The 25,420-nt window shown below is 43.8% G+C and overlaps 1 protein-coding gene across 4 annotated transcripts in view; it reads right to left on the reverse strand.

Moving 5' to 3' along the window:
• Nucleotides 1-25,420, reverse strand: part of pds5a (PDS5 cohesin associated factor A) — a 326,590-nt gene that overhangs the window by 174,023 nt on the left and 127,147 nt on the right. For all 4 annotated transcript variants that reach the window (XM_072496600.1, XM_072496598.1, XM_072496601.1 and 1 more), the window contains exons 10-13: nt 21,781-21,875; nt 20,383-20,528; nt 15,273-15,424; nt 6,299-6,412 (exon numbers count right to left, since the gene is read on the reverse strand). In XM_072496600.1, the coding sequence (XP_072352701.1) occupies nt 6,299-6,412; nt 15,273-15,424; nt 20,383-20,528; nt 21,781-21,875 (507 nt within the window). The remainder of the gene's footprint in view (nt 1-6,298; nt 6,413-15,272; nt 15,425-20,382; nt 20,529-21,780; nt 21,876-25,420) is intronic.

Below are 25,420 nucleotides of genomic sequence, written 5' to 3' on the forward strand. Positions count from 1 at the left end.
TGCACATTGATCTCCCTGAAGCTGAAGTAGCAATTACTGAACTTAATGGTCTATTCAAATAAACAACTGGGTCAGCTTTAACCTCCATTGCCTTCAATTAGTAGCACAAATGCCGACGGTTTAAATCTGCATCCATATAAACAATACTCACCTCTGTCTATTTCAATAACAAGAAAGCATAACATTGAAATTTTTACGGTTATCACCTACTATTCTGTCATTTTTGGGGACAATACAGAGAAAAACAACAATTAAAAGTAGGCAGTAATGTAAAATTTCACTGGAGAGGGTGCAGAGGAGATTCATCAGGATGTTCCCTGGGATAGAGCAGTTTAGCTATGGAGGGGGGCAGGATAAAATTGGGTTGTTTACTTTGGAGCAGAGAAGTACGAGAGCCGATCTGATTGAGATGTATAAGATTAAGATGAGCATGGGCAGGGTGGATAGAAAGCAGCTGCTGCCCTTAGTTGAAGGGCCACTAACAAGGGGGCATAATTTTTAGGTGAAAGACTGGAGGTTGAGAGGGGGTTTGAGGAAAAAAGCATTTCACCCAGTGGTTTGCGGGAATCTGGGAGGGTAGTTTCATAGAATCACTGCAGTGCAGCAGGAGGCCATTTGGCCCATCGTGTCTGCACCGACCTCCTGAAGACCACTCCACGTAGGTCCACGTCCCCACCCTATTCCCATAATGCAGTAACCCCACCTAACCTTATGGACACCAAGGGGTAATTTAGCATGGTCAATCCACCTAGGCTACACACCTCTCGACTGTGGGAGGAAACCGGATCACCCAGAGGAAACCCATGCAGACACGTGGAGAACATACAATCCACACAGACAGTGACCCCAAGACTGGAATTGAATCTGGGTCTTTGGCACTGTGAGGCAGCAGTGTGTCATTATGCCGTCCCAATTGTACCCAGTTGAGGCAGGAAACCTCACAATCTTTAAAAGGTCCTTGGATGCGCAATTGAAATGTCATAACATTCAAAGCTATGGGTCAAGTATTGGGAAATGGGATGAATGTTGATTCATTTGTTTTTTTGTTGGTGCAGGCTTGATGGGCCAAAGGGCCTCTTCTGTATGGATGATTATTTGATATGAGATTTCTTAAACCGGGTTTGAATAAATTTCAATCTTTGGACCTAAAGTATGGAAACAGCTATGTGCAACAACGCATATAGAAAAACATGATTTCTACTAGTTGAAAATCAGTAGCAAAGGGCCCTTGTATTTTAAAATTGTATGATTGTTTCCATTGTAGGCAGGACCTATAAGGCCACCTCTAGTTTCCCTAAGACGTTCTAGTCAGAGAAAGAAGGCCAGGATAGACAGGATGAATGAGTGGCTTGAGAGATGGTGCAGGAGGGAGGGATTCAGATTTTGGGGACATTGGAACCGGTTCTGGGGGAGATGGGACCATTACAAATTGGACGGTCCACACCTGGGCAGGACTGGAACCAATGTCCTCGGGGATTGTTTGCTAGCGCTTTTGGGAGGGTTAAACTAATATGCTAGGGGGAGGGGAACGTATGTAAGGAGTCAGAGAAAGAGGAAGCAAGGACAAAAACAAAAGATACAAAAGGGAATAAGAAAAGTGATAGGCGAAGCAACAAGGGCAAATTTCAAACAGGCAAAAGAGAAAAATATTGTGAGCAAGACAAACAATGTGAAAAAGGCAAACTTAAAGGCTCTGTGCCTTAATAAAGTGGATGAACTAATCGCGTAGATAGATATAAATGGATACAATATAATTGGGATTACGGATACATGGCTGCAGACGCCTGATTCTTTCAATAAGCTCAGAACGAATGCTTTATTTATACGGCGGCGACTTGATCGATGTAAGCCAAAGTCTTTGGCCCCTTTAGGGTGGCAAAAACGCTGTTGCCATTTATGGAGGTGGCAGGGGGAGCGGACCCCTAGCAGTTTATGCATCCTGGAGGTACAGAGTTTATTTTTTCTCCCCAGTACACAAAGTGTACTAGTATAGATTACTTTGTGATGGGCAGGTCTCTTTTTCTTCCCAGGGTGAGGAAGGCAGAATACTCAGCTGTAACCATCTCAGACTAACCTCTGCATTTTGTAGATTTAGTGCTGGAGGCGGGCCCGACGCAGCGCACAGGGTAGAGGATGGATGTGGGGCTATTGGCGGAAGTGGACTTTTGCAGGCGGGTTTCGGGAGCCACAGATAAGTATGAGGAGTTCATTGGAAGCTAGATGGTTTCGCCCTGCATTCTATAGGTGTTGAAGGCGGTGATTAGAGGGGAGATTATAACGCACAAGGCACGCATAGACAGGGAGTCCAGGGAGGAGTGCCAGAAGTTAGTTGATGGCATTTTGGAAGTGGACGTAGAACTCCTGGGAAGCAGCAAAAAGCTGCAAACGCTGTTTGGCCTGCTCTCTACTGATATTGGTAACCCCACTCAGGCGTTAGGGTGGTACGTTACAACTGACACACCATCCTAACGCCTGAGTGGGGTTACCAATGCATATGGGGAGAAAGCTAGGCATCTCTTGGCTCACCAGCTAAGGCGGTAGGTGGTCTCTTGGGAAATTATCCAGACCACAGACTTGTTCTTACCATGGTGTGGGGTTATGTTAATTGTTTGGGGGGAGGGGGGGTCCGTTTCTTTTTGTGTGTGTGTGGGGGGGGGTTGTGCCATTTAGCTTGTTGTTCTCTATTATTCTTTTTCTGTTGCTTCTGTTGGTGTACTGTATAAAGTGAAAAGGGTTAATAAAAACATGTTTTTTTATAAGAAACCACAACACAATTTTAAATAGAATGGGGTGAGTGAAAGCAGAGGGTAATCCGAAGAGGAAACAGTGCAAGAAGTTAAGTCAGAGCTTGTATGCAAACTGCATGCAGAAAACTGAAAAAGAACAGCTGTGGAGGGAGATTGGTGGTAACAGCTTAGTATTAGATTATTCTATTAGCTGTTTTTTAATTGTTGAAAATAACTCAATGGAGGTTTCCATTGTGTTTTATATTTATTGATAAAAGTTCCAATCTTTTTAGTTAACTTAATCTACATAAATCTTTCAAAAATAAGTTTAAACGTTTCATTGATCGTGTCTCAGCAACATACAATGTCAGTGTCTTAAATTTTGAATTTAATCTCCAGTGTTTTTGTGGTCAGGATTAATGGATTGACTGTCATGGAAACCTGTTTCATGAACCTCTTGTTTTATATTAGAATTCCAAGACTCGAAGTTCTGACTTCTGTTGCTCGAACTTAACTGTAAGGTTCAAAGGTTGAGGAGTGACTGAAGTCACTGTGCATCTGGCAAACTGGCAGTTTCCATGAACGCATGATCCATAAAATGGGCACCCTACTGCCACAGAAGGTGCAGTGGTGAGGAAATGGTGACACCAAACAGGACAGGAGGAAAACACAGGTACTGCAGCAATATCACAATTCAGTGACACTTGCTAACCAGTTTTCAGTTTTGAATAGAGGAGTGTGATGCCTCTTTGGAGGAATGCTGTTTCGAATCAAATCTCAACCACAATGACAGATTTGACTGCACATGCAGAAAAGACAAAAAATAGTAGGCACAGGGGATTTGTTGGCTAGTGGCATAGGCAGGCATTTTTGTAACTGCATGATTCTTGAATAGCATGTTGCCTCTCTGGTGTCAGGGTGAGCGATATCACCAAGCAGACTGTCTGCAATGGGAACAGGATCAGCCAGAAGTTGTGGCCCATGTTGGAATCAAAAACATACATCAAAAAAGCATTCAGCTCCTTCAGGCAGAATTTCAGCAGATAGGAAAAAGACTATAAAACAGAACCTCAAAGACGATAATCTCAGAATTAGTTGCAGTGCCATGCAATAGTGAGTACAAAAAAAGAATATGGTGCCGGGAAATGTATGACTATAGTAGTAATTCTGGAGGGTTTCAACCCCTTTGGGGCATTGGGACCAATTCTGGCAGAACTGGCTCTGGCAGAACTGGCACTTGCGCAACAAGAACAAGTTGCGCCTGAACAAAGCCTGGACCAATATACTTGAAGAGGTAAACTAGTCTGTTGGGGAAGGTTTAAACTAAAGAGAAAGGAAACAGAAAAGATCAGAAATGAGATCAGAGCACAGAGATATATATACTATATATGAAGACGGCCTATGGAGTGTTGGCCTTTATTGGTAGAGGGATTGAGTTCCGGAGTCAGGAGGTCATGTTGCAGCTGGCCAGAACTCTGGTACGGCCGCATTTGGAGTATTGCGTACAGTTCTGGTCACCGCATTATAGGAAGGACGTGGAGGCTTTGGAGAGGGTGCAGAGGAGATTTACCAGGATATTGCCTGGTATGGAGGGAAAATCTTATGAGGAAAGGCTGATGGACTTGAGGTTGTTTTCGTTGGAGAGAAGAAGGTTAAGAGGAGACTTAATAGAGGCATACAAAATGATCAGGGGGTTAGATAGAGTGGACAGTGAGAGCCTTCTCCCGCGGATGGAAATGGCTGGCACGAGGGGACATAGCTTTAAACTGAGGGGTAATAGATATAGGACAGAGGTCAGAGGTAGGTTCTTTACGCAAAGAGTAGTGAGGCCGTGGAATGCCCTAACTGCGACAGTAGTGAACTCGCCAACATTGAGGGCATTTAAAAGTTTACTGGATAAACATATGGATGATAATGGCATAGTGTAGGTTAGATGGCTTTTGTTTCGGTGCAACATCGTGGGCCGAAGGGCCTGTACTGCGCTGTATCGTTCTATGTTCTATGTACTAGGGTAAAATTAACAAATTCCAAGAGCCAAAAGTCCAGAGCATAACAGAACTGATGAACTACAGGATAAATTGCTATCATGGGATGATGATGTAATTGCATTGAGAGACACATGGCACAAACAAGGCAAGGAATGAGTTAATATTCTGAGTTACCAAGTACTTAATTCAGGAATGGCAAGAGGAAAAGAGGGGGGGGTTGTGGCAGACTTGATTAAGGATGATGTTACAGTGCAATATATAACGGAAATATTTGTGGTTCAAGGACTAAATTTATTTCGCTTCAGTTGAGAAACAAACAGCTCCAAACATTAAGACAGTTGATGAGCAAACTTGAAAACACATTTAATTGGCGTGGAAGCATAAGTAATCACCTTAATAGAGACTAGGAAAAACATAGTTTAAAGAAGAAAAGGAATTTTTCTAGGTTTTGCTAGGAGAACTTGGTTAATCTACATGTCTCCTGAAAGAAGCAAGCAGCGCTGGATCTAGTTCTGGGTAATCAAGTAGGGAAAGGGGAGCATTTTACTAAAGAAGATTATTTAACCACTACGACCAGAGCATAAATCGGTTTAAATTAATTCTGCAAAGAGACCAGAAAATATCCATGGTAAAAATGCTCAACTGGGGAAGAACTAATTGAAGTCATTTAAGAACTTGTATTTATGCATTGCCTTCAGCCTATTAGATATCCTGAAGTGGTTTACAGTAGCATTAAAAAAATTATAGAAATAAAAATTAAAACAGAAAAAGGAGCAAGATTCGGTTAATGTCAGGAGTAAGATCCAGTTGATAACCAAAAGGGTTAGGAATAAGTATAGGTGGGAATTGAAAAAAATGATACAGGGGGCAAAGAGGTTCTGAGAAACAATCAGCAGGAAACAGTAAGTTGAACACTAAAATGTTGTAACAAATATATGAAGTGTTGGCAGTTAGCGAGGAAATATGTAGGGCCAATTTGACGACTGGAAGGAAAATTTTCATGGAAAAGTCAAAACTAGTACTTTGCACCTGTCTTCACAAAAACAAAATTATGTGAAGGTGACACGAAAGGAAGGGAGGGAAGTAGGTTATAGACGGAATCGTAATATGTGGAAATGTACTAAAAAAGGTTACCATTACTGAAAGTCAGTAAGTCACATGGTCCCAACAGAATGCATCCCAAGTTGGCAACATTAGAATATCAGAGGCATTGGTCACAATCTTTTGATCTTCATTGGATACAGCAGCAGTGCCAGAGGCTACTACAGGTCAGCCAACTGAACGATCGGTGGTGAGCAAGTTAACAGGGGCAAAATAAACTTGTGTTTGGAAAGTCATGGGTTAATGAAGGAGAATCAGTATGGATTTGAATCAAAATTGTGCATGCCTATCTTGAATGAATGATTTGATAAAACAGTAGAGAAGGTTGATCAAAGTGGTGCAGCAAATGTATTATGGACTTTAAGAAGACATTTGACAAAGTGCTACACAAGAGACTCATTAAGATGGAAGCCCAGGAATTCTTCCATCCTGTAATTTTCACCATTCTGTAGAACATTAAACCTAATTTAAAATAGTACTCACTTTACTGCATTTGGGTCCAAGGAGGCATAAAGATAATAGAGACACTTCATTCTTTCTTCTGTCTCCAGATTATGTGGAACAAGATACTGGGCGAAGATTTTTTCAACCAACAACCTAACCGAAAAGGAAAACACCAGTTGCATTATGAACCAAATGTTGGTTAATGTTACATAAATATATGGGTTGTTTATGAAACATTAAACTACTGCACATGACTCCAGTCCTAAACAAGGCCTCTGTATCTGTTTGTCTCTCAACAGTCCCACCACTACCGGATTCATGCTCCATCACTGCCCCACTGTGCCCCAGCCGCCAAATCAGAAATTTGAGCTCCCATCCCCTTTCTCGCAGATTGCGTCAACATCCTCCCAGTGGTTCCTCACTACAGAACCACTCGCAATCTTAAATCCTTAGACATCTCAGCTCTGAAGAAGTCATACAGACTCGAAACATTAACTCTGTTTCTCTCTCCACAGATGCTGCCATCCTGCTGAGTTTTTCCAGCATTTTCTGTTTTTATTTCAGTAATCTGAGAACCTGGCTCAGAAGCTTCTTAGGTAAATATATGATCAAATCAGTTATATCATCCATGCTGTCCACAGCGTCAGACATTTAATAAGGACAAAAGTGCAATGCCAGGCAGCATCACTTACCAGCTCTGGAATTTGGGAGCACCTGGAAGGTGGCCTTTCCTGTGATGGGGTCTTGAGGGTCTATCTAGCAGTATTTTCAGGGAGGACTGGAGGGAGAGAGAGAGAGAGAGAGCAGCTCTAGGAAGACGGTATTCCTAGAAACTATTTCCACTGCTCAATGTATCCGCAAACCTCCAGGACACAATGCTAGACCTGACTTTTTATTTAATTTCTGGCTCACTAAACAATGCTACCAAAGATCCACAAATATACTCCCATAAGGATCTTCAAAATAAGTTTTAATTGCCAATTTCAATACCTAGGCCTTTAAAGCACTTTTCATCTGCTTCTAAGGGGGGGAAAAAAGCAAAATGCTGGATAAATTCAAAGGAAACCATTAAAGAATATATATTTTGAATAAAGTAAACCTCACGAAAACAAAGCAGCTCAATAGTAAAGAAGAATTATTTACATTATTTGAACGTGCCTCAGTCGCAGTTCCAAATGTTTCGGCAATTTAAAACACAGCTTAAGAGTATGATGAAAAATTTCTCAATTTTTTTTTGAGCAAACCTGTCTTAAGGAGGGGTCCTATTAAATTTCTGTGCAACTTCTGGATTCTTACTTTTCAAATGGAAGTTCTGCATTAACTATCCCAAAACGATCCTCAACGGATAAATAGCATCCAAAAGAATCTTTCAGACACTTGCCATCATCTTCCGGTACAAGCATGCATATTCCAACAAAAACACAGATTTTAATGCAAGATGGACAGTTGAATATGGTGAGTGGCAATGATAGGTAATTAATGTGGCAGACCAATGTACTTGCAGCATATCTGACTAGAGGCTGCAATTTTCCACAGACTGCATTAACAGCTCGAAATACCTTGCCTTATACTGCCTTGCTTCCAGAATTTAAAACTGACTCAGGTCTCAGGATAGGCATGCACTGGGCAGCAAGGTGGCGCAGTGGTAGCACTGCAGTCTCACGGCGCCGAGGTCCCAGGTTCGATCCCGGCTCTGGGTCACTGGCGTGTGGAGTTTGCACATTCTGCCCGTGTTTGCGTGGGTTTCGCCCCCACAACCCAAAGATGTGCAAGGTAGGTGGATTGAACACGCTAAATTGCCCCTTACTTGGAAAAAATGAATTGGGTACTCTAAATTTATTTTAAAAAAGGATAGGCATGCACAAGCTGTAAAGTGAGCGACTACAGGCCAGTTAGCCTAACATACGTCATTTGAAAAAGCTAGAATCCATAATTCAGGAGGTAATAGCAAGACATTTAGAAAATCTAATACAACAGACAGAATCAACATAGTTTCGTCAAAGGGAAAGCATTTTTAACAAATTTGAGTTTTGTGAGGATGTAACGAGCAAGGTGGATAAAGAGAAACCAGTAGATGACGTGCATTTAGATTCCCAAAAGGCTCCTTGTGTTGAGCACGGGTGGAGGATTAGCAAACGAAAGGATGAGAGAGTTGGGATAAATTAGTTATGAGGAGAAAAAGAGCTTTCAAATGGATATAAATAGGTTGAGTGAGTGGGGGAGAAATTATCAGCTGGAGTGTAAGATGAGAAAATCTGAGGTTGTCCAGTCCGGTGGGAAGAATAGGAAAGTAGAATATTATTTGAGAGAGATACTGCAAACTGCTGCAGTACAGATTAATTTGAGTATCCTTGTACATGAATCATAAATGTTAATAGGTAGGTACAAGCAAGTAATTAGGAAGGCAAATGGAATGTTTGTCTTTATTGCAAGTGGGATGATGCATAAAAGGAGGGAAGCCTTGCTACAATTGTACAGGACTTGGTGAGACCGTAACTAGAGTGATGTGCACAGTGTTGGTCTATTCAGGAAGTATATGGTTGCACTGGAAGTAGTTTAGAGAAGGTTCGCAGCTTATTGCTGGGATAAACAGGGTTACAATGAAAGTGGGATGAATAAATTGAGCCCATACTCATTGGAATGGGGGAGGGGGGGATCGTGAAGGTTTGCGAGGCCAAGGGCAAAGGAGTTTTCATACTTCTCACATGTGCATCGGGTGTACCCTGGAATGATATCTTTGTGTTGGACAGGATGTTGCTGGCAGGGGTGGAGGCAGCACCTGCAGTTGAGGCGAGATACGGGGTTGCTGGCGGATGAGGTGGCGTGTAAGCAGGTGAGGGCTGCCATAAGCAGGTGAGGGCTGCCATTTCAGGGCTACGTGGAGCTGAATGGGGGAGGTCTCAGCCGCCACGCTGTGGGATGCACTCAAAGCCACAGTCGGGCCGGGGGGGGGGCCAGAGGGGCTGTATACGAGTATGAGGGAAAGGCAAGTAGGATTTTGGCCCATCAGCTGAGGAAGCAGGTGGCGGCGAGGGAGGTCAGTAGAGTTAAGGATGATAAGGGCATGGTGGTGGTGGACCCGGAGGGGGCAAATGGGGTGTTTGAGGTGTTCTATAAGAGGCTCTATGAGTTGGAGCCCCCAACCTGGATGGGTTCGAGATTCCCAATGTGGAGGGGCTGGTTCAGGGCATGGGGCCCCAATTGGGCTGATGGAGGTGATGGACAGCATGGGGCGATGCAGACAGGGAAGGCTCCAGGGCTGGATGGGTACACGGTAGAGTTTTATAAAAGGTTTGGGGCGGACCTGGACCTGGTGAGAGCATATAATGAAGCAAGGGAGAGGTGGGAATTCCCCCTACATTGTCGCAGGCTTCCATCTCATTGATTTTAAAGAAAGATATGGATCCAGAGCAGTGCCGCTCGATATTTCTACTAAACATGAGCGCCAAGTGATTGGCAACGGTGTTGGCATTGTGAATTGAGGACTGTGCCCCGGGGTGAAAGGTGAGGATCCGATGAGTTTTGTGAAAGGGAGGCTGTTTTCAGCGAATGTGAGGTTACTCATTGTAATTGTGATGCCTTTGGAGGGGCAGGAGGTAGAGGTAGTGGTGTCGCTGGGCACAGAGAAGGCACCTGATCGGGTGGAGTGAATGTATTTGCTGGAGCGGTTCGGGCAAGGATTTGTGGATTGGGTCCGGCTCTTATACAAGGTGCCGGTCGCAAGCGTGTGGACGAACCGAGTGAGTTTGGGTTACTTCGGGTTGCACTGTGGAGCGAGGGAGGGGTGTCCGCTTTCCCTGTTGCTATTCGCCTTGGCGATAGAGCCGCTGGAAATGGTGCTTAGGGCGCCCAGGGACCGCTGAAGGATTGAGCAGGGGAGCGTTGAGCACAGGGTCTCATTGTATGCGGTCGACCTGATTTTATATATTTCGGACCCAGTGGGCAGCATCGGAGGCGTCATGAAGAACCTGGGGAAATTTGGCCATTTCTTGGGGTACAAATTGAATATGGAACCAGCGAGGTGTTCCCGATAGAGGCCAGAGAGAAAGAAAGGAGGCTAGGAGAGTTACTGTTCAGGATGTTGGGGACAAATTTCAGGTATTTAGGTATCCAGGTGGCACATAGTTGGGCGCAGTTGCACAAATTGAACCAGGCCCGGTTGGTGAAGCAGATGAAGGGGGACTTTAAGAGGTGAGATGTGCTGTCGCTGACGGGGCGGGTGCAGACAGTAAAAATGATGGTGCTGCCGAAGATTTTGTTTGTATTCCAGAACCTCACAATCTTTGTCCCCAAGTCATTTTTCAGGAAGGTCAATGGGCTGATATCTGGGTTTGTGTGGGAGGGAAAGACTCCGCAGGTCAGGCGGACTTTCTTGGAGCGGGAGCAAGGGTGAAATGGCTGACGTTGCTGAATATGATCAACTATTACTGGGCAGCAAATATTGTTATGGTTAGGAAATGGACCGTGGGGGAGGGGGTCAGTGTGAGGATGGTGGAGATGGCATCATGTAGGAGAATGTGTTTGAGGGCTTGGTTGTTGGCGCCTTTACTGGTCTCAGCGGCCAGGTAATCCGTGAGCCCAGTGGTGGTGTCAGCCCTAAGAGTGTGGGGGCAGTGGAGGCAGCATCTGGGGCTGGAGGGTGTCTCGGTGTGGGCGCTGATCTGTAATAACAATATGTTTGCACCGGCGACGTCAGATGTAGGGTTTTGGGGTGGCAGCAGGCAAGGATTGAGCGCTTTGGCGACTTGTTTACAGGGAGTAGATTTGCGGGGTTGGAGGACCTGGAGGAAGTGTATGAGTTGCCATGGGGAAATGACTTTAAGTGCCTTCAGGTTCAGGACTTTGTAAGGAGAGAGATGCCGCCCTGGGGTTGCAGGACAAGGTACTGTTGAAGAATGAAATAGGGGAGGGGAAGGTGTAGAATGTCTATAAGGAGATAATGGAGTGGGAGGGAGCCCTGGTGGGGATATTAAGCTTAAATGGGAGGAGGAGCTGGGATGGGGTGGAGGGCTTGTGGAGGGTGAACGCACCCTCACCATATGCGACGTTATGTCTCATCCAGTTTAAAGTGGTACACAGGGCTCATGTCACAGAATCACAGACTTTTCAGTGCAGGAGGCCATTCGGCCCATCGAGTCTACGCCGGCCCTTGGAAAGAGCACCCCACCTAATCCCACACCACCACCCTATCCCCACACTTCCACCCTATCCCTGTAACCCCACCTTACTTTACTTTTTTTGGACACAAAGGGCAATTTAGCATAGCCAATCCACCAGCCCCTGCACATCTTTGGACGGTGGTGAGGATAAATAGGTTCTTTGTGGAGGTGGGCGGTGTGTGGGGGATGTCAACATGTTTTGGGCATGTCCAAGATCGAGCGGGTTCTGGCAGGGCTTCTCGGACATGATGTCCAAAGTGTTAGGTCTGGAGATGGTTCCGAGTGCAGAGGTGGCGATATTCAGGGTGTCGGAAGACCAGGGACGGATTTTGCTAGGGTGGCGGGACTCAGTGTTGCTAAGAGCAGGTGTGTGGTGAGTGACCTGGCAGATTTCCTGAGGTTGGAGAAGATCAAGTTTGCTTGAGAGGATTGCAGAGGGGCTCACCGAGTTGGAAGCCATTTATTAATTTCTTTCAGGTTTGAGGGGCCATTAGGGAGGGAGGGGGTAAAAGGTGTTATAACGGGGTAGGCAGGATGCGAGATGGGTTCAGCGTCAGGGAAGGAGATGGGGTGCGGTTATTTGTTGAATTGTTCTGTTCTTCTGATAAGGGCAGCATGGTAGCACAGTGATTAGCCCTGTTGCTTTACAGCGCAAGAATCCAGGGTTCGATTCCCGGCTTGGGTCATTGACTGTGGGGAGTGCGCATGTTCTCCCCGTGTCTGCATGGGTTTCCTCCAGGTGCCCCGGTTTCCTCCAAGAAGTCCCGAAAAGACATGCTGTTCAGTAACTTGGACATTCTGAATTCCTCCTCTGTGTACCCGAACAGGTGCTGGAATGTGGCGACTAGGGGTTTTTCCCGGTAACTTAATTGCAGTGTTCATGTAAGCCTACTTGCGACAATAAAGATTATTAATTATAGGTTTGAGGTTCTTGCATCTTGTGGGGACAAAAGCAGGGGCTTCAGCGTGGGTGAGCGAACTGATCATGGCATCATGGTACAGGAAGCCATTCAAGTGGGGAGTTAAAGGGAATGTGGTGCAGTATTTGACAGTTTAGACAGGGAACTGACAGTTCCCTGCAGTCGAGAACATCAGTCAATGGATATGGAGACCAAATCTAACAGTGACTTTGCTTTAATTGTAATATTTGCTCATGATACAAAACTGATGGGAATGTGAGTTGTGATCAGGATGCAAAGAGACTTCAAGAGGATTCAGACAGGCTAAGTGACTGGGCAAGAATTTGGCAGAAGGATATATATTGTACCAGAAAATGTTAACTTGCACGCTTTTGGTAGAAAATATTTTTAAACAGCGAGCAATTGGAAAGTGTTCCTAACAAAAGAGATCTGGGTGTCCTTGTTCATGAGTCACTGAAAGCAATGATGCAGGTACGGCAAGCAATTAGGAAGGCAAATGGTACGTTGGCCTTTACTGCCAGAGGATTTGAGCACAGGAGTAAAGATGTCGTAAAAACCTTTTGTGAGACCACACCTGGAGTATTGTGCACAGTCTTTGCCATATCCCTCTATATCCATCCTATCCATGTATTTGTAGAGATGCCTTTTGAACACCGTTAATGTATCTGCTTCCACAACCTCCCCTGGCAACACGTTCCAGTCACTAACCACAGTGTAAAAATCCTGCCTCGCGCATCTCCTCTAAACTATGCCCCACGGACTTAAACCTATGCCGCCTAATGACTGGCCCTTCAACCCTGGGAAAGAGTGCCTCCCCATCCACTCTATCAATGTTCCTCATAATCTTGTAGACCTCTTATCAGGTCACCCCTCAACCTAAAGTCGTCCTAATGAAAACAGTCTCAGTCCATTCAACCTCTCCGCATAGCTAACACCCTCCAGACCAGGTACCATCCTGGCAAACCTCCTCTGCACATCCTTCTGGTAGTGTGGCGACCAAAATTGTGCGCAATATTCCAAGTGCGGCCTTACCAAGGTTCTATATAACTGTAGCATGTCTTGCCAGTTTTTATACTCGATGCCCCTTCCAATGAAGGCAAGCATTCCGGATGCTTTCTTGACTACCCTGTCCATTGTGTTGCCACATTCAAAGATCTGTGGACCTGCACACCCAGATCGCTCTGACTTTCTATATTCCTAAGAGTTTTGCCAGTTACGGTATATTTCCCCTCTATGTTAGACCTACCAAAATGCATTACCTCACATTTGTCTGGATTAAACTCCATTTGCCATTTCTCTGCCCAAGTCTCCAAACTATCTGTGTCCTGCTGTATCCTCTGACAATCCTCAACACGCTCGGGATTGGTTTAGCACACTGGGCTAAATCGCTGGCTTTTAAAGCAGACCAAGGCAGGCCAGCAGCACGGTTCAATTCCCGCACCAGCCTCCCCGAACAGGCGCCAGAATGTGGCGACTAGGGGCTTTTCACAGTAACTTAATTTGAAGCCTACTTGTGACAATAAGCGATTTTCATTTCACTATCTGCCACTCCACCAACCTTGGTGTCACCCGTAACTGACCTAACTTTCTAAAGCCTCTCCAACATCCATAAAGGCACAAGTCAGGAGTGTGATGGAATACTCTCCATCTGCCCAGATGGATGCGGCTATAACAACACTCAAGATGTTTGACATCATTCAGGGCAAAGCAGTCCATTTGACTGGCATCACAGCCACCACCTTCAACATAGACTCCCTCCACCACCAACGCACAGTGGCAGCAGTACACACCATCGACAAGACAGAATTCCGACAGTGCAGAAGGTGGTTATTCAGCCCATCTAGTCTGCACTGGCCCTCTGAAAGAGTGCCCGACCTTATCCCAATTCCCCACCCAATCCCCATAACCCCATCTAGGGGCAATTTAGCATAGCCAATGTACCTAACCTGCACATCTTTAGACTGCGGGAGGAAACCGGAGCATCCTGAGGAAACCCATGTAGACAAGGGGGGGGGAAGTGCAAACTCCGCGCACAGTCACCAGAGGTTGAAATCGAACCCGGGTCTCTGACGTTGTCAGGCAACAGGGCTAACCACTGTGCTACCACACTGCAGCAACTCACCAAGGCTCCTTCGAAAGTACCTTCCAAGAGCGTGACCTCTATCACCTAGAAGGACATGGGTAGCAGATGTCTGGGCACATCACCACCTGCAGGTTCACATCCAAGTCACACACCATCCTGACTTGGAACTACATCACCTTCCTTCAGTGTCGCTTGGTCAAATTTGTGAAACTCCCATGCTAACAGCGCTGTGGGTATACCTACAACACATGGACTGCAGCAGCTCAAGCAAGAATCTCACCATCTTCCTCCCACCATCCAACAGTGTGCAGGTTAGGTGGGTTTGTAGGGATAGGGTGGGGGAAGTGGGTCTTGATCTGGTGTTCGTTCTGAGAGTTGGTGCATACTCGATGGGCCGAATGGCCTTCTACTGCACTATAGAGATTTTCTGATTTTATAGGCAGTCAAGGAAAAGAATTCGAAATGCTGGCCTCGCCAGTGACACCCATGTGCTAAAATAATTTTTAAAAATACACCTGAAAAAGGTCTGCTAATCCAGAAGTAGTTATTTCAAATCGATGCAAGTAATTAGGAGTTTGGGGGGTGGGGGGGGGGGGGGGGGGGGGTGGGGGGTGGAAGAGGGAGAGAGAGAAAGAGTGGAGAGAGAGAGAGTGAGTGAGTGAGTGAAAGTGTGAGAGAGAGAGGAATGTTACATTGTACAACGATCCAGGTCTTGTTTCAAAGAAATTGTATCATCAATTACAAAATCATCATACAACCCTTTTTTAAAATTATGTACATTTTGAAATCAACCAGGATCCATTGCTGTTGCACTTTTAATTTTGCAATTCGAAATGTGCAACTCAACCTACTTGTCATCAATGCTGTTCTGGTAATAGATATGCAGGAGTTTGTCCTTGATCCAGTTCACTTTTTGAGCAGCCTCTTTCCCAGCCTCAGCATGAAGACAGTACTTTTTGTATAGCTGGGCCAAGCCCATCATTGCTTCTTTCCGCACTCGCCACTTAAAAATACAAAAGATAAATGAAAGCCATCAGTCAGATAAAATACTAAATATATTTCTGTTGTTCTCATGACCGTTTCCCTCTAATTTACACAAACGTTATCCTTTCTGTTGGTTCTGCTGGAAAAGTGACTATGCTTTCAACTCTGGGTGTCATTCTACTGGCAGACAGAAAATGTAAGCAGTCTGGTGAAGGTGCATCAGCTATTTTTTCCTGTCTGTGCAGAATGGCTCGAGGTTGGCAGGAGTAGAATAATTCAGCCCATTCACTTTCTCTCTGGAGATAAATCTGTGGTACACTTACAGTCTGACCAAGTTCTACTGTTGCAACCTAACCTCCAGACTGAGATTAAGGGTGGCATGGTGGACAGCGGTTTGCACTGCTGCCTCAGTGCCAGGGATCCAGGTTTGATTCCAGCCTTGGATGACTGTGTGGCACTGGCACATTCGCCCCATGTCTGCGGGTTTTTTTTCCAGGTGCTCCGGTTTTCTCCTACAGTCCAAAGATGTGCACATTAAGTGCATTGGCCATGGTCAATGCACAGGGTTACGAGGATACGGTAGGGGAGTGTGCCTAGGCAGAGTGCTCCTTCGGAGGGTTGGTGCAGACTCGATGGATTAACTCGTTGTCCAAAAGAAGGGGTGATTGTTTGTTTGAGAGATTGCATTGCAATGTTGATTTGTGATCTTGTGCTCTCTCATTCCTTGCGTATAGAAGCTTGACAGCAAATAGTTGAGTTCCTTTGAAAAGGTAGCACAATCAGAATTACATTCAATAAAATGTTAAGTACCAAATCAGACAGGATTAGAGAATAAATGGCAGTGCACTCTGCAGGTTAGCATTTTCCTTACTTCTTGACTAGTGCAGCATGGCAATACTTTTCCCCAGTACTACATTATGAAAGTAAGATTGCTGAATAACTTCCATTCCCTTGCATCAACATCCTCATTTGTTGAGCCTGTACATGCAAACTGAAGGCAAATTTATACAAGAAAAGGTGTCAACTGTAGAACTCACATCCATATAATATATATATATAATATATTGTACACATATATACATAGACAATAATTTTTACTAAACTTATCAGTCCATAAGAGTAAAAATTTCACCGAAAAGGCAGTTGTGTTATGCCACCTAAAAGGTTCAATTTCAAATCTTGCAACCAACAATTGTTTTTTTAGCAATTAGTAGTGTAATAATAGAGAATATAAAACACTGGAAGGCAAAAATTTAAAATCAAATACGTCCAAATAAGTTTATTTGGATAAGCTCAAAGGTCAGTTATATTATGCTATATTACAAGTTTCCCAACAGTCCAAAGGAAACTGCATGAAATATTTGACAAATTGAAAATAAGGATCTTGACAATTAATGAGAGATTTTCATTATCCAAAAGAGGAACACGTTTTGAGATGGTATTCAGAGCTGCTTTCTTAATCAATATATTACCTTTCCTCGGTTACAATAATGACTACATTTCTAAAGTACTTCATTGGCTATAAAACACTTCACCATGTCCTGAGATCATGAAAGATGATATTATTAATCCAACACTTTTTCTTTTTACTGCAGCCAGGAAAGGAGGTGTGACTTGACCTGGTTCTTAATAACATGGGTAAAATAGGGGACATAAAATCAGGGGATATCAGGAAGTAATGACAATAGGAGCATTCATTTTTCAATTCTCACAATGAATCTCACACAAGGATACTCAATTGGGAAAACAACAGGATACTTTACACACATAGCTAGCCACACAATTTATGACAACAAGTCCAGCCAAGATGGATCTTTGATATCAACCTGAGGGGACTGTCAAGTCCAAACATTAGCTTCTTATTTGAAGCTGGAAACATTCCACCAGAAAAAAAAAAAACTGGAAAGTCATTCTTGACTTTGTCATCAGTCTGCTGAAGCCGAGAACTCATCTGGAGCACATACGTTCCAAAATTGAGTCAAAGCCAAAGACTATGGTCGAGCAAAAGCTTTCCTTTCATGGGATGTAGGCATCACTGGCAAGGCCAGTATTGGTTGCCTATCTGAATTCCACTTGAACTGAATGGCTTGCGAGGTAGTTTCAGATATGTAAAACTACCTGACAAAAAAAGATTAACCATCAATTTATCATTAAAAAAAAGAACTTCACTTTATAGATTGCAGCAGAAAAAAACATCATGTAAAAAAGAGCATTGCAAGATAACGGTTTAATATGCCTGGGCTTTGGGAAACGGAAGGAATGAAATGTTCCTGATGCTGCTGAGGCTAGTGGTCCACTGTCTTTTCTTCATAGATGACTATCCAATCATTTTTACTCAATGAGTAAATAAATTTGAAGGAATTCAAGTTCTGACGAACTGGGATTGAGTTTCAGACATTGAACAGAAGCCAACCACAGTGCTACTTCATACGAACATAAGAGTAGGCCACTCGGCCTTTCGAACCAACTCTTGTCATTCATTGTGACCATGGCTGATCTGATTAATAATCTTTACAAGTGTCACAAGCAGGCGAACATTAACACTGCAATTAAGTTACTGTGAAAATCCCCTAGTCGCCACACTCCAGCGGACAGTGAGGGAGAATTGACAATGTCCAATTCACCCAACAAGCACATCTTGGGCAGCACGGTGGCACAGTGGTTAGCAGTGCTGCCTCATGGCATAAGGACCCCGGTTCGATCCCGGGTCACTGTCCGCGTGGAGTTTGCACATTCTCTCTGTGTTTGTAGGTGGATTGGCCATGCTAAATGACCTCTTAATTGGGAAAAAAAAAACCATGTCTTTCAGGACTTGTGGGAGGAAACAAGAGCACCCGGAGGAAACCCACGCAGACATGGGGAGAATGTGCAGACTCCACAGAGACAGTGACCCAATCTGGGAATCGAACCTTGTACTTGGCGCTGTGAAGCAAGTGCTAACCACTGTGCTATTGTAACCTCACTCCCACCTACTCCTTCTGACCTTTCACCCCTTGCCTACCTACTCCCTATGACCTTTCAGACCCTTGATCACCAAGAATCAATCCAGCTCTGCCTTAAAAGTATTGAAAGACTCTGCTTCCACTGACTTTTGAGGGAGAGTTCCAAACACACACATCAGAAAACAAATTTTCATCTATCTTAAATGGGCGAGCCCTCATTTTTTAACTATGACCCCTAGCTCTAGATTCTACCACAAGACGAAACATCTTTTTCACACCCACCTTGTCAAGGCCCCTCAGAATCTTATGTTTCAATCAAGTCACTGCTAACTCTTCTAAATTCCAGCAGATACAAGCCTAGCCTATCTAACCTTTCCTCAAACATCCAGCCCATTCTGCCTAATAAACATTCACTGAACTGCTTCCAATGCGTACACCTTTCCATAAATAAGGAGACCAATACTGTACACCGTACTCCAGATATGGTCTCACCAATGCTCTGTTTTACTGAAGCACAATCTCCCGACTTATATATTCAATTGCCCTCACATTAAACAATAATAATCTATCAGCTTTCCTAATTACTTGCTGTACTTGCATACTAACCGTTTGTATTTGACGCACTAGGACATCCAGATCCCTCTGCAGCTCAAGAGCTTTGCAATCTTTCACCATTTAGATTTTCCCATTTTCCAACATGATACTCAATTTGGCAGATCTTTGCCCATTCACTTCACCTATCTAAATCCCTTTGTGGCTTCCTTATTTCCTCTCCCTACCTATGTGTCAGCAGGAAATTTAGCAAATTTCTTAAGAGATAAAACATATCTGATGGCAGAGGAATCTTAATTTTAAATGTACCATGAACACAAAGTTTGCACAAAACCCCATAACAACATTTTTAAAACATGTTGATTTTTGGTGTTACAAATTAACATTCTGCGTTAGTCCCATATGAATTTACTTATCTAGGTTGGCAGTTTCCTTCCAAGTTTGTACACCAAAGACTAATGCAATTTTCATATCCAAGGCTAATCTGGTCAAGTATGGTTTTTAAGTTCCCCAGTTCCAAAGTGAACATCGTGAAAAGGATAAATTATGTTAAATTGTTAATAAAAACAGATGAGGTAGGAAAGAACACATTCATTGAAGTAAATAAACAGGATAAGAGAATAGGAAAGTAGACAACAGTGATGGGAAAACATCAGTAACCAGGTAATGCAAGTGAAGATTTTTATCCTGATGCTTCAGTGTTTAATAGATTAGACTTCTTATCACCAGAATAAAGCTTTTCCTGATTTCTTGTAATGATTTTTATTTCAGTTTTAGAGTTAATGAACAAGAAACAAATGTGTGGTCATAAAAACAGGTGTTTCATGGGCAGCACGGTAGCACAAGTGGATAGCACTGTGGCTTCACAGCGCCAGGGTCCCAGGTTCGATTTCCCGCTGGGTCACTGTCTGTGTGGAGTCTGCACGTTCTCCCAGTGTCTGCGTGGGTTTCCTCCGGGTGCTCCGGTTTCCTCCCACAGTCCAAAGACATGCAGGTTAGGTGGATTGGCCATGATAAATTGCCCTTAGTGACCAAAAAGGTTATTGGGTTACAGGGATAGGGTGGAAATGAGGGCTTAAGTGAGTAGGTGCAGACTTGATGGGCCGAATGGCCTCCTTCTGCACTGTATGTTCTATGTTGTTCCCTGTACCTGCTCATAATACTGCTAAATGTATCAATTCAAAATCTCCCTAATGAACATTCTAAAATCCCAAACTCGATGTAACGATTTTGAGAAATGTATGGTTGATGGGAAAAGTTGTTTCCGGAGTCCAACATATTTGAACTACATGGTTGTCAATCACAGAAATATTGCAAATAAAACACTTGAGGCTTGAGTACCACATGGTGGCAGTGTAGCAGTTTTAGATTTAACACACTTTGTTTTGAAATAAACAGCTTATTGTTGTAAAGAAAAGAAATGGAATACAGTACTCTGTACAGAGGAATTATGTGCAACACCTATGCAAACTTAAAACCTTACCCTTTTGTCCAGTGTTCTCTCCCTCACAAACCCAAGAAGTTGGTCATTCACTAGTGATAAGTCTTTCTTTCCGGCTGTTATTATCGTAACAATGACATCATGCCGGATTGCCTCTTCTGGGTCATGTGATCGGACTTTCAAGTAGTCTATTCAAAAGACATACAAAATAAACAATTCCTGATTCAGCATTCTGGTGAACTCTTTTAGACAAAAACATAGTGTCGTGAATTTTGCTACCTGTACCTTTTTCAAAATAGCTAACAAGTCAACAGAACTCTTCACTCATATTCATCCTGTTAGAAAGTTAGCAATGCTTTCATATGTAATTTGATGTATATTAAAATGGTACACAATTGGATTGGATTTGTTTATTGTCACGTGTACCGAGGTATGGTGAAAAGTATTGTTTTAGGCCCAAGTTCAATGTAAAACGTAATTACCGTATTCTATGTTATTTTTGCAAATTAAATTCAATAGTCTGGGTTTAGCAGTCTGGTCAAACAACTCCCTATGTAGCTTTCCTTTTTACAGAAATAATCTACCACCAGCTCAATGGGATCTCTGGGTGTGCAGCAGCAACATTAGGTAATCAACCAATCACATTGAAGTACTTACATCTAGCAAACCAAGCAATTAGAAACACTTTAAACTTGATTTTAACTAAATTTTCAGAGAGAAATATCATTGGATTAAGGTAGAAGCCAAATTAAGAGCATATGTTATTTAAAAAATTTAAAACGGAGAGCGCGATCGAAGGGCCAATATGCGCCTGAAAGGCAGCACTTCACAGCGCGACGAGGCCGATAGAAGCCGGGTGACCCCGCTCCCGGGATCTACCCGGTTCACAACATCTAACACGATCTCGAGATGTTGGGACGTGAATTCCGTCAGAAAATCTGCCTATTCGAGAGACACATCTGGTCTCAGTCTAATATGCAGGTTCCCGAGGCATTGGAATCTACCCCCGGTGCCTCAGAAACCTCGGGCACGCGCCGGTCAGATCATGACATAGAAATTCATAAATGAGTGTGTGGAATTTGGCCAACCAGTCTGTATCTGCATTTAGCCCCCTATTGCGCAGATAGTACTAATTTCCTTTATCCATCAGATTCTGACATTCCTTTAACCTGATATGCCTTGAACATTGATATAGTAAACCTGATTCTGAGGGTTGGTTCGTTCAGTTGGTTGAATGGCTGGTTTGTGATGTGGAGCGGTGCCAGCAGCACAGGTTCAATTCCCATATTGGCTGAGGCTATTTCATGAAGGCCCGCCTTCTGAGCATTGCCCCTCACCTGAGGTGTGATGACCCTCAGGTGAAATCACCACCAGTCAGTTCTCTGTCAACTGCTAGCACTGGAAGAAAATTTTGCACAACTCTGTAGATTAACATCTCACCTGTAAGATCTTTGGCTAAATCTGGATGATTCATCAAACAATGACTTGCAAACTTCACACATTCTAGTCTCACAGGAACATGTATGTCATTAAATCTATATTAAAAAAAATTGATATTTAATTGTAAAATGTGTTAATACCCACAACTTATTTGTTCGTTTACACAAAATAATTTGTACAAAATGAAATAAACAGCCAAAATGTGACTTGTTCAATAAATGAACCATACAATAACACTGGTGCTAAAAAATCTGAGATGTTTATTATTGACTGCAAGTTCTGATTTCCTGTTCTTTGGTTGCAGCTCACTTCACACAATGGAATGCACTGCTATTGAATGACTGCAAAAAGACTTACCAAGGACAGCAGTCAACAACTAATCTGACACCACCTATCAGCCATTTTTGATCAATGCGCTCTCGATACAGAAAGGGGCACTGGGGAATCATTCTGCTTTGGGCAGTATTCTGAATCAGGTGGCTAATTACGGCCAAGATTGTGCCGCTATCAGAAATTATTTTTGAACAATTTCTATTTATTTTGCGCTTTCAAAGCCACGAGGAGGCACTTTACGAAGGCCTTAGCAACCAAAGTATTTTACCAGGTCATGTAAATTGATATTATGTCATATGACCAAATGGTTGGATGAGAAGATTGCCTTGAGGAGCAACTTACAGGAGGAAAATGAAGTAGAGAGGCAGAGAGGTGTTGGGAGTGATGTCCAGAGCTCGTGTTCTAGGTGACGAAAGACAAGGCCATCAATGGTGCAGTCATTAACACTGGGGCTGCACAAGAGGACAGAACGGAAGGAGTGCAGATCTGAGTGCTGTGGGCTGGAGGAGATTATAAAGACAGGGAGTGATGAGGCCATGGAGCGAGTTGAAAATAAGGATAGAAATTTTAAAATCAAGAGGTTCCTTGACCAGGAGCGAGTTTAGGTCAGTGAGGCAAGGATGAGACGAGATTGGGACTTGCTGCAAGTTAAGACTAGGTAAATTTTATATGACCTCATGTTTTCAGAGAGCAAAACATGAGAAACTAAACAGGCATGCATTAGAACAGTCGAATACATAGATAACAAAGTCATGAATGAGGGAGTTTTAGAGTCAGATTAGCTCAAAGTCGAGCAATATTACGGAGGAGGAAATAGGCAGTTTTAGTAGTGGCAAATATGAGGACAGGAGCTCTTGCAATAAGTCAAACGTGATACCAAGGTTCCAAAAAGACTGGCTGAAGCTTAGACTGTTGACAGGGAGAGGAATGGAGTCGGTAATATGGCAACAGAATGGAGGACAATGGCTGAAGTCTACCCAATCTTCAATTAGAGGAAATTCCTGCTGATGCAATACTGAACGTCAGATAAGCCATTTGACAAATTAGCAACAGTGGAGGAGCTGAGAGAGGTGGTCATGAGGTCGAACTGGGTGCCATCAACATATGTGGGAAATCTAATGCTATGTGCCTTTCAATGATGTTGCCAAGCAGCAGCCTGTACATGAGAAACAGACTGGGTCAACAATAGATCCTGGGCACACCAGAAGTAATGGTGCAAGAGCAGGAAGAGAACCGTTAGTGATTTTTTGGGTACAATTAGGAAAATGTGAATGAAACCTGGTGACAACCTTTCCATCCAGTGAAGGCATCCTTCATCTTGGTAGAGAAGATGAGTAGCACCATGGCAGGGTGGCGGGTGAATGGTTTGGTGTGGTGGCGATGTTAGTCATCATTATGGGTGAGCAAAGCCCCCAGTTAAACTATCAGCATTGTGGGTTTTTTTTTGGTATTTGTTATTTTAGGATGATGAAATCCTTGTTTGTCTCCTATGAAGGTCGGACAGATCATATATCCTCGGAAGGACTGTGTCATAATATACACCAGTATATCATGGTGTAGACACACACACTGATGGACACAGTGGGACCAATCAACACACATAACACCGCAGCCAATCACCAGTTAGAGCACACGCACTATAAAGACAGGGGGCATCAGAGTTCCCGCTCATTCGAGCTGCAGCTTCCTAGTAGGACAGAGCTCACATCCTGCAGCACAGACATTCACCATGTGCTGAGTGCATCGACTGGTTAGGACAAGGCAAAGGTCTTTAGTTAAAGCTAATATCGTGTTAACCCACAGTGAGAGTATGATAAACAGTTAATGACTCAATAAAATAGTGTTGCACTATTTCAAGTGTTGGTGACCTGTATGTGTTCCACGGATCCAGAGCGCCCAACACAACAGACTTGATTTCCTTAGGTTCCTCTTCGTGGTTGGCCTCTCTGGTGTTGTTGGAGTAAGTGTGCAATGGCGTAGACCTGGGTGTGGTTGTTCATCCTTGATTGGCTAATCTTACATGCGTTGGCCATTAATATCCACTAGGCCACATGGTTAGTGGCAGTGGTTGCTTGATTAAGTAGGTTAGGACAGGAACATCTGTGTTTACCTGTGTCAGGTGTAGGGATGTTGAGCGGTGGAGTGGGCTACCCTTCCCCGGGTTGTCCCCTTTTGGGGACTCCTGGTATGCTCATCTTTGATAGGGTTCCACTGGGGAGGTAGTCTGTAGTGTCTTAGTAAGAATCTGAGTGCTGTGGGTCAGTGTTGGGAGTCCTTCTTCGGTTCAAGGGTAGGTTGAGTGAAGGAGTTAGATGCCCTCCTCTGAATGGTCTTATATAGAGACTTACAGATTGCCCTCCTTCTTGAGGCCTGGACTCACCTGGGGAGGCAGTGTCCAGATTCTGGAGCAAAAGTAGGCAATTCAGCCCTTCAAGCCTGCTCCGCCAGTCAATCAGATTATGGCTGATCTCTTCCTGGTCACAAATCCACCTCCCACCAGTTGCCCTTTAATCCGTTTTGATCAAAAATATATCTCTCTCTTTCTTGAAACCCTTTAATGCCTCAGATTCCACCGCACAATGGAGCAGCGAGTCCCACAAATTCACCACCCTCTGCGAGAGGAAGTTTCTTCTCATCTCAGTTTTAAATCTACCGCCACTCGACGTACATCCGTGACCTCTCATTCTAGATTTCCCCTCAAGGGGGAACATTTGGTCTACTTTTACTTTATCAATCCCATTTAGTATTTTATACTTTTGATCAGATTCCCTCTTATCCTAAACTCCCGCGAGGATAACCCCAAACTGTTTAATCTCTCCTCATCCATAAATCCTTTCATCCCCGGAATCAATCTGGTGAACCTTCTCTGAAGTGCCTCTAATACCACCACATCCTTCCTCAATTCAGGAGACCAAAACTGGACACAATACTCACCTCCCAAGACATCCAGGCCAAGAAGGAACATCCAAAGCCAAGGGGAACCACAGGAAACCACCCAGGGTTATGGGGATAGGGTAGAAGTGAGGGCTTACGTGGGTTGGTGCAGACTCGATGGGCCGAATGGCCTCCTTCTGCACTGTATGTTCTATGTATCAATACAAGACACGGCTTGGCATTGTACACTGTACTATACAGGGGCCAATAAACCGCATCATGCCAAGAATCGCTACACAACCTACCTCACTCCACTCTAGGCTTGGCATTGTCTCACCAACACCTTATGCAATTGCAACAATACTTCTCTACTTTTACACTCCAGTCCTTTTGCAATAATCACTAACATTCCATTTGCCTTTTAATTACGTGC

The sequence above is a fragment of the Scyliorhinus torazame genome, chromosome 3 (assembly GCF_047496885.1).
Source record: "Scyliorhinus torazame isolate Kashiwa2021f chromosome 3, sScyTor2.1, whole genome shotgun sequence".
In the NCBI taxonomy this organism is placed as follows: domain Eukaryota; kingdom Metazoa; phylum Chordata; class Chondrichthyes; order Carcharhiniformes; family Scyliorhinidae; genus Scyliorhinus; species Scyliorhinus torazame.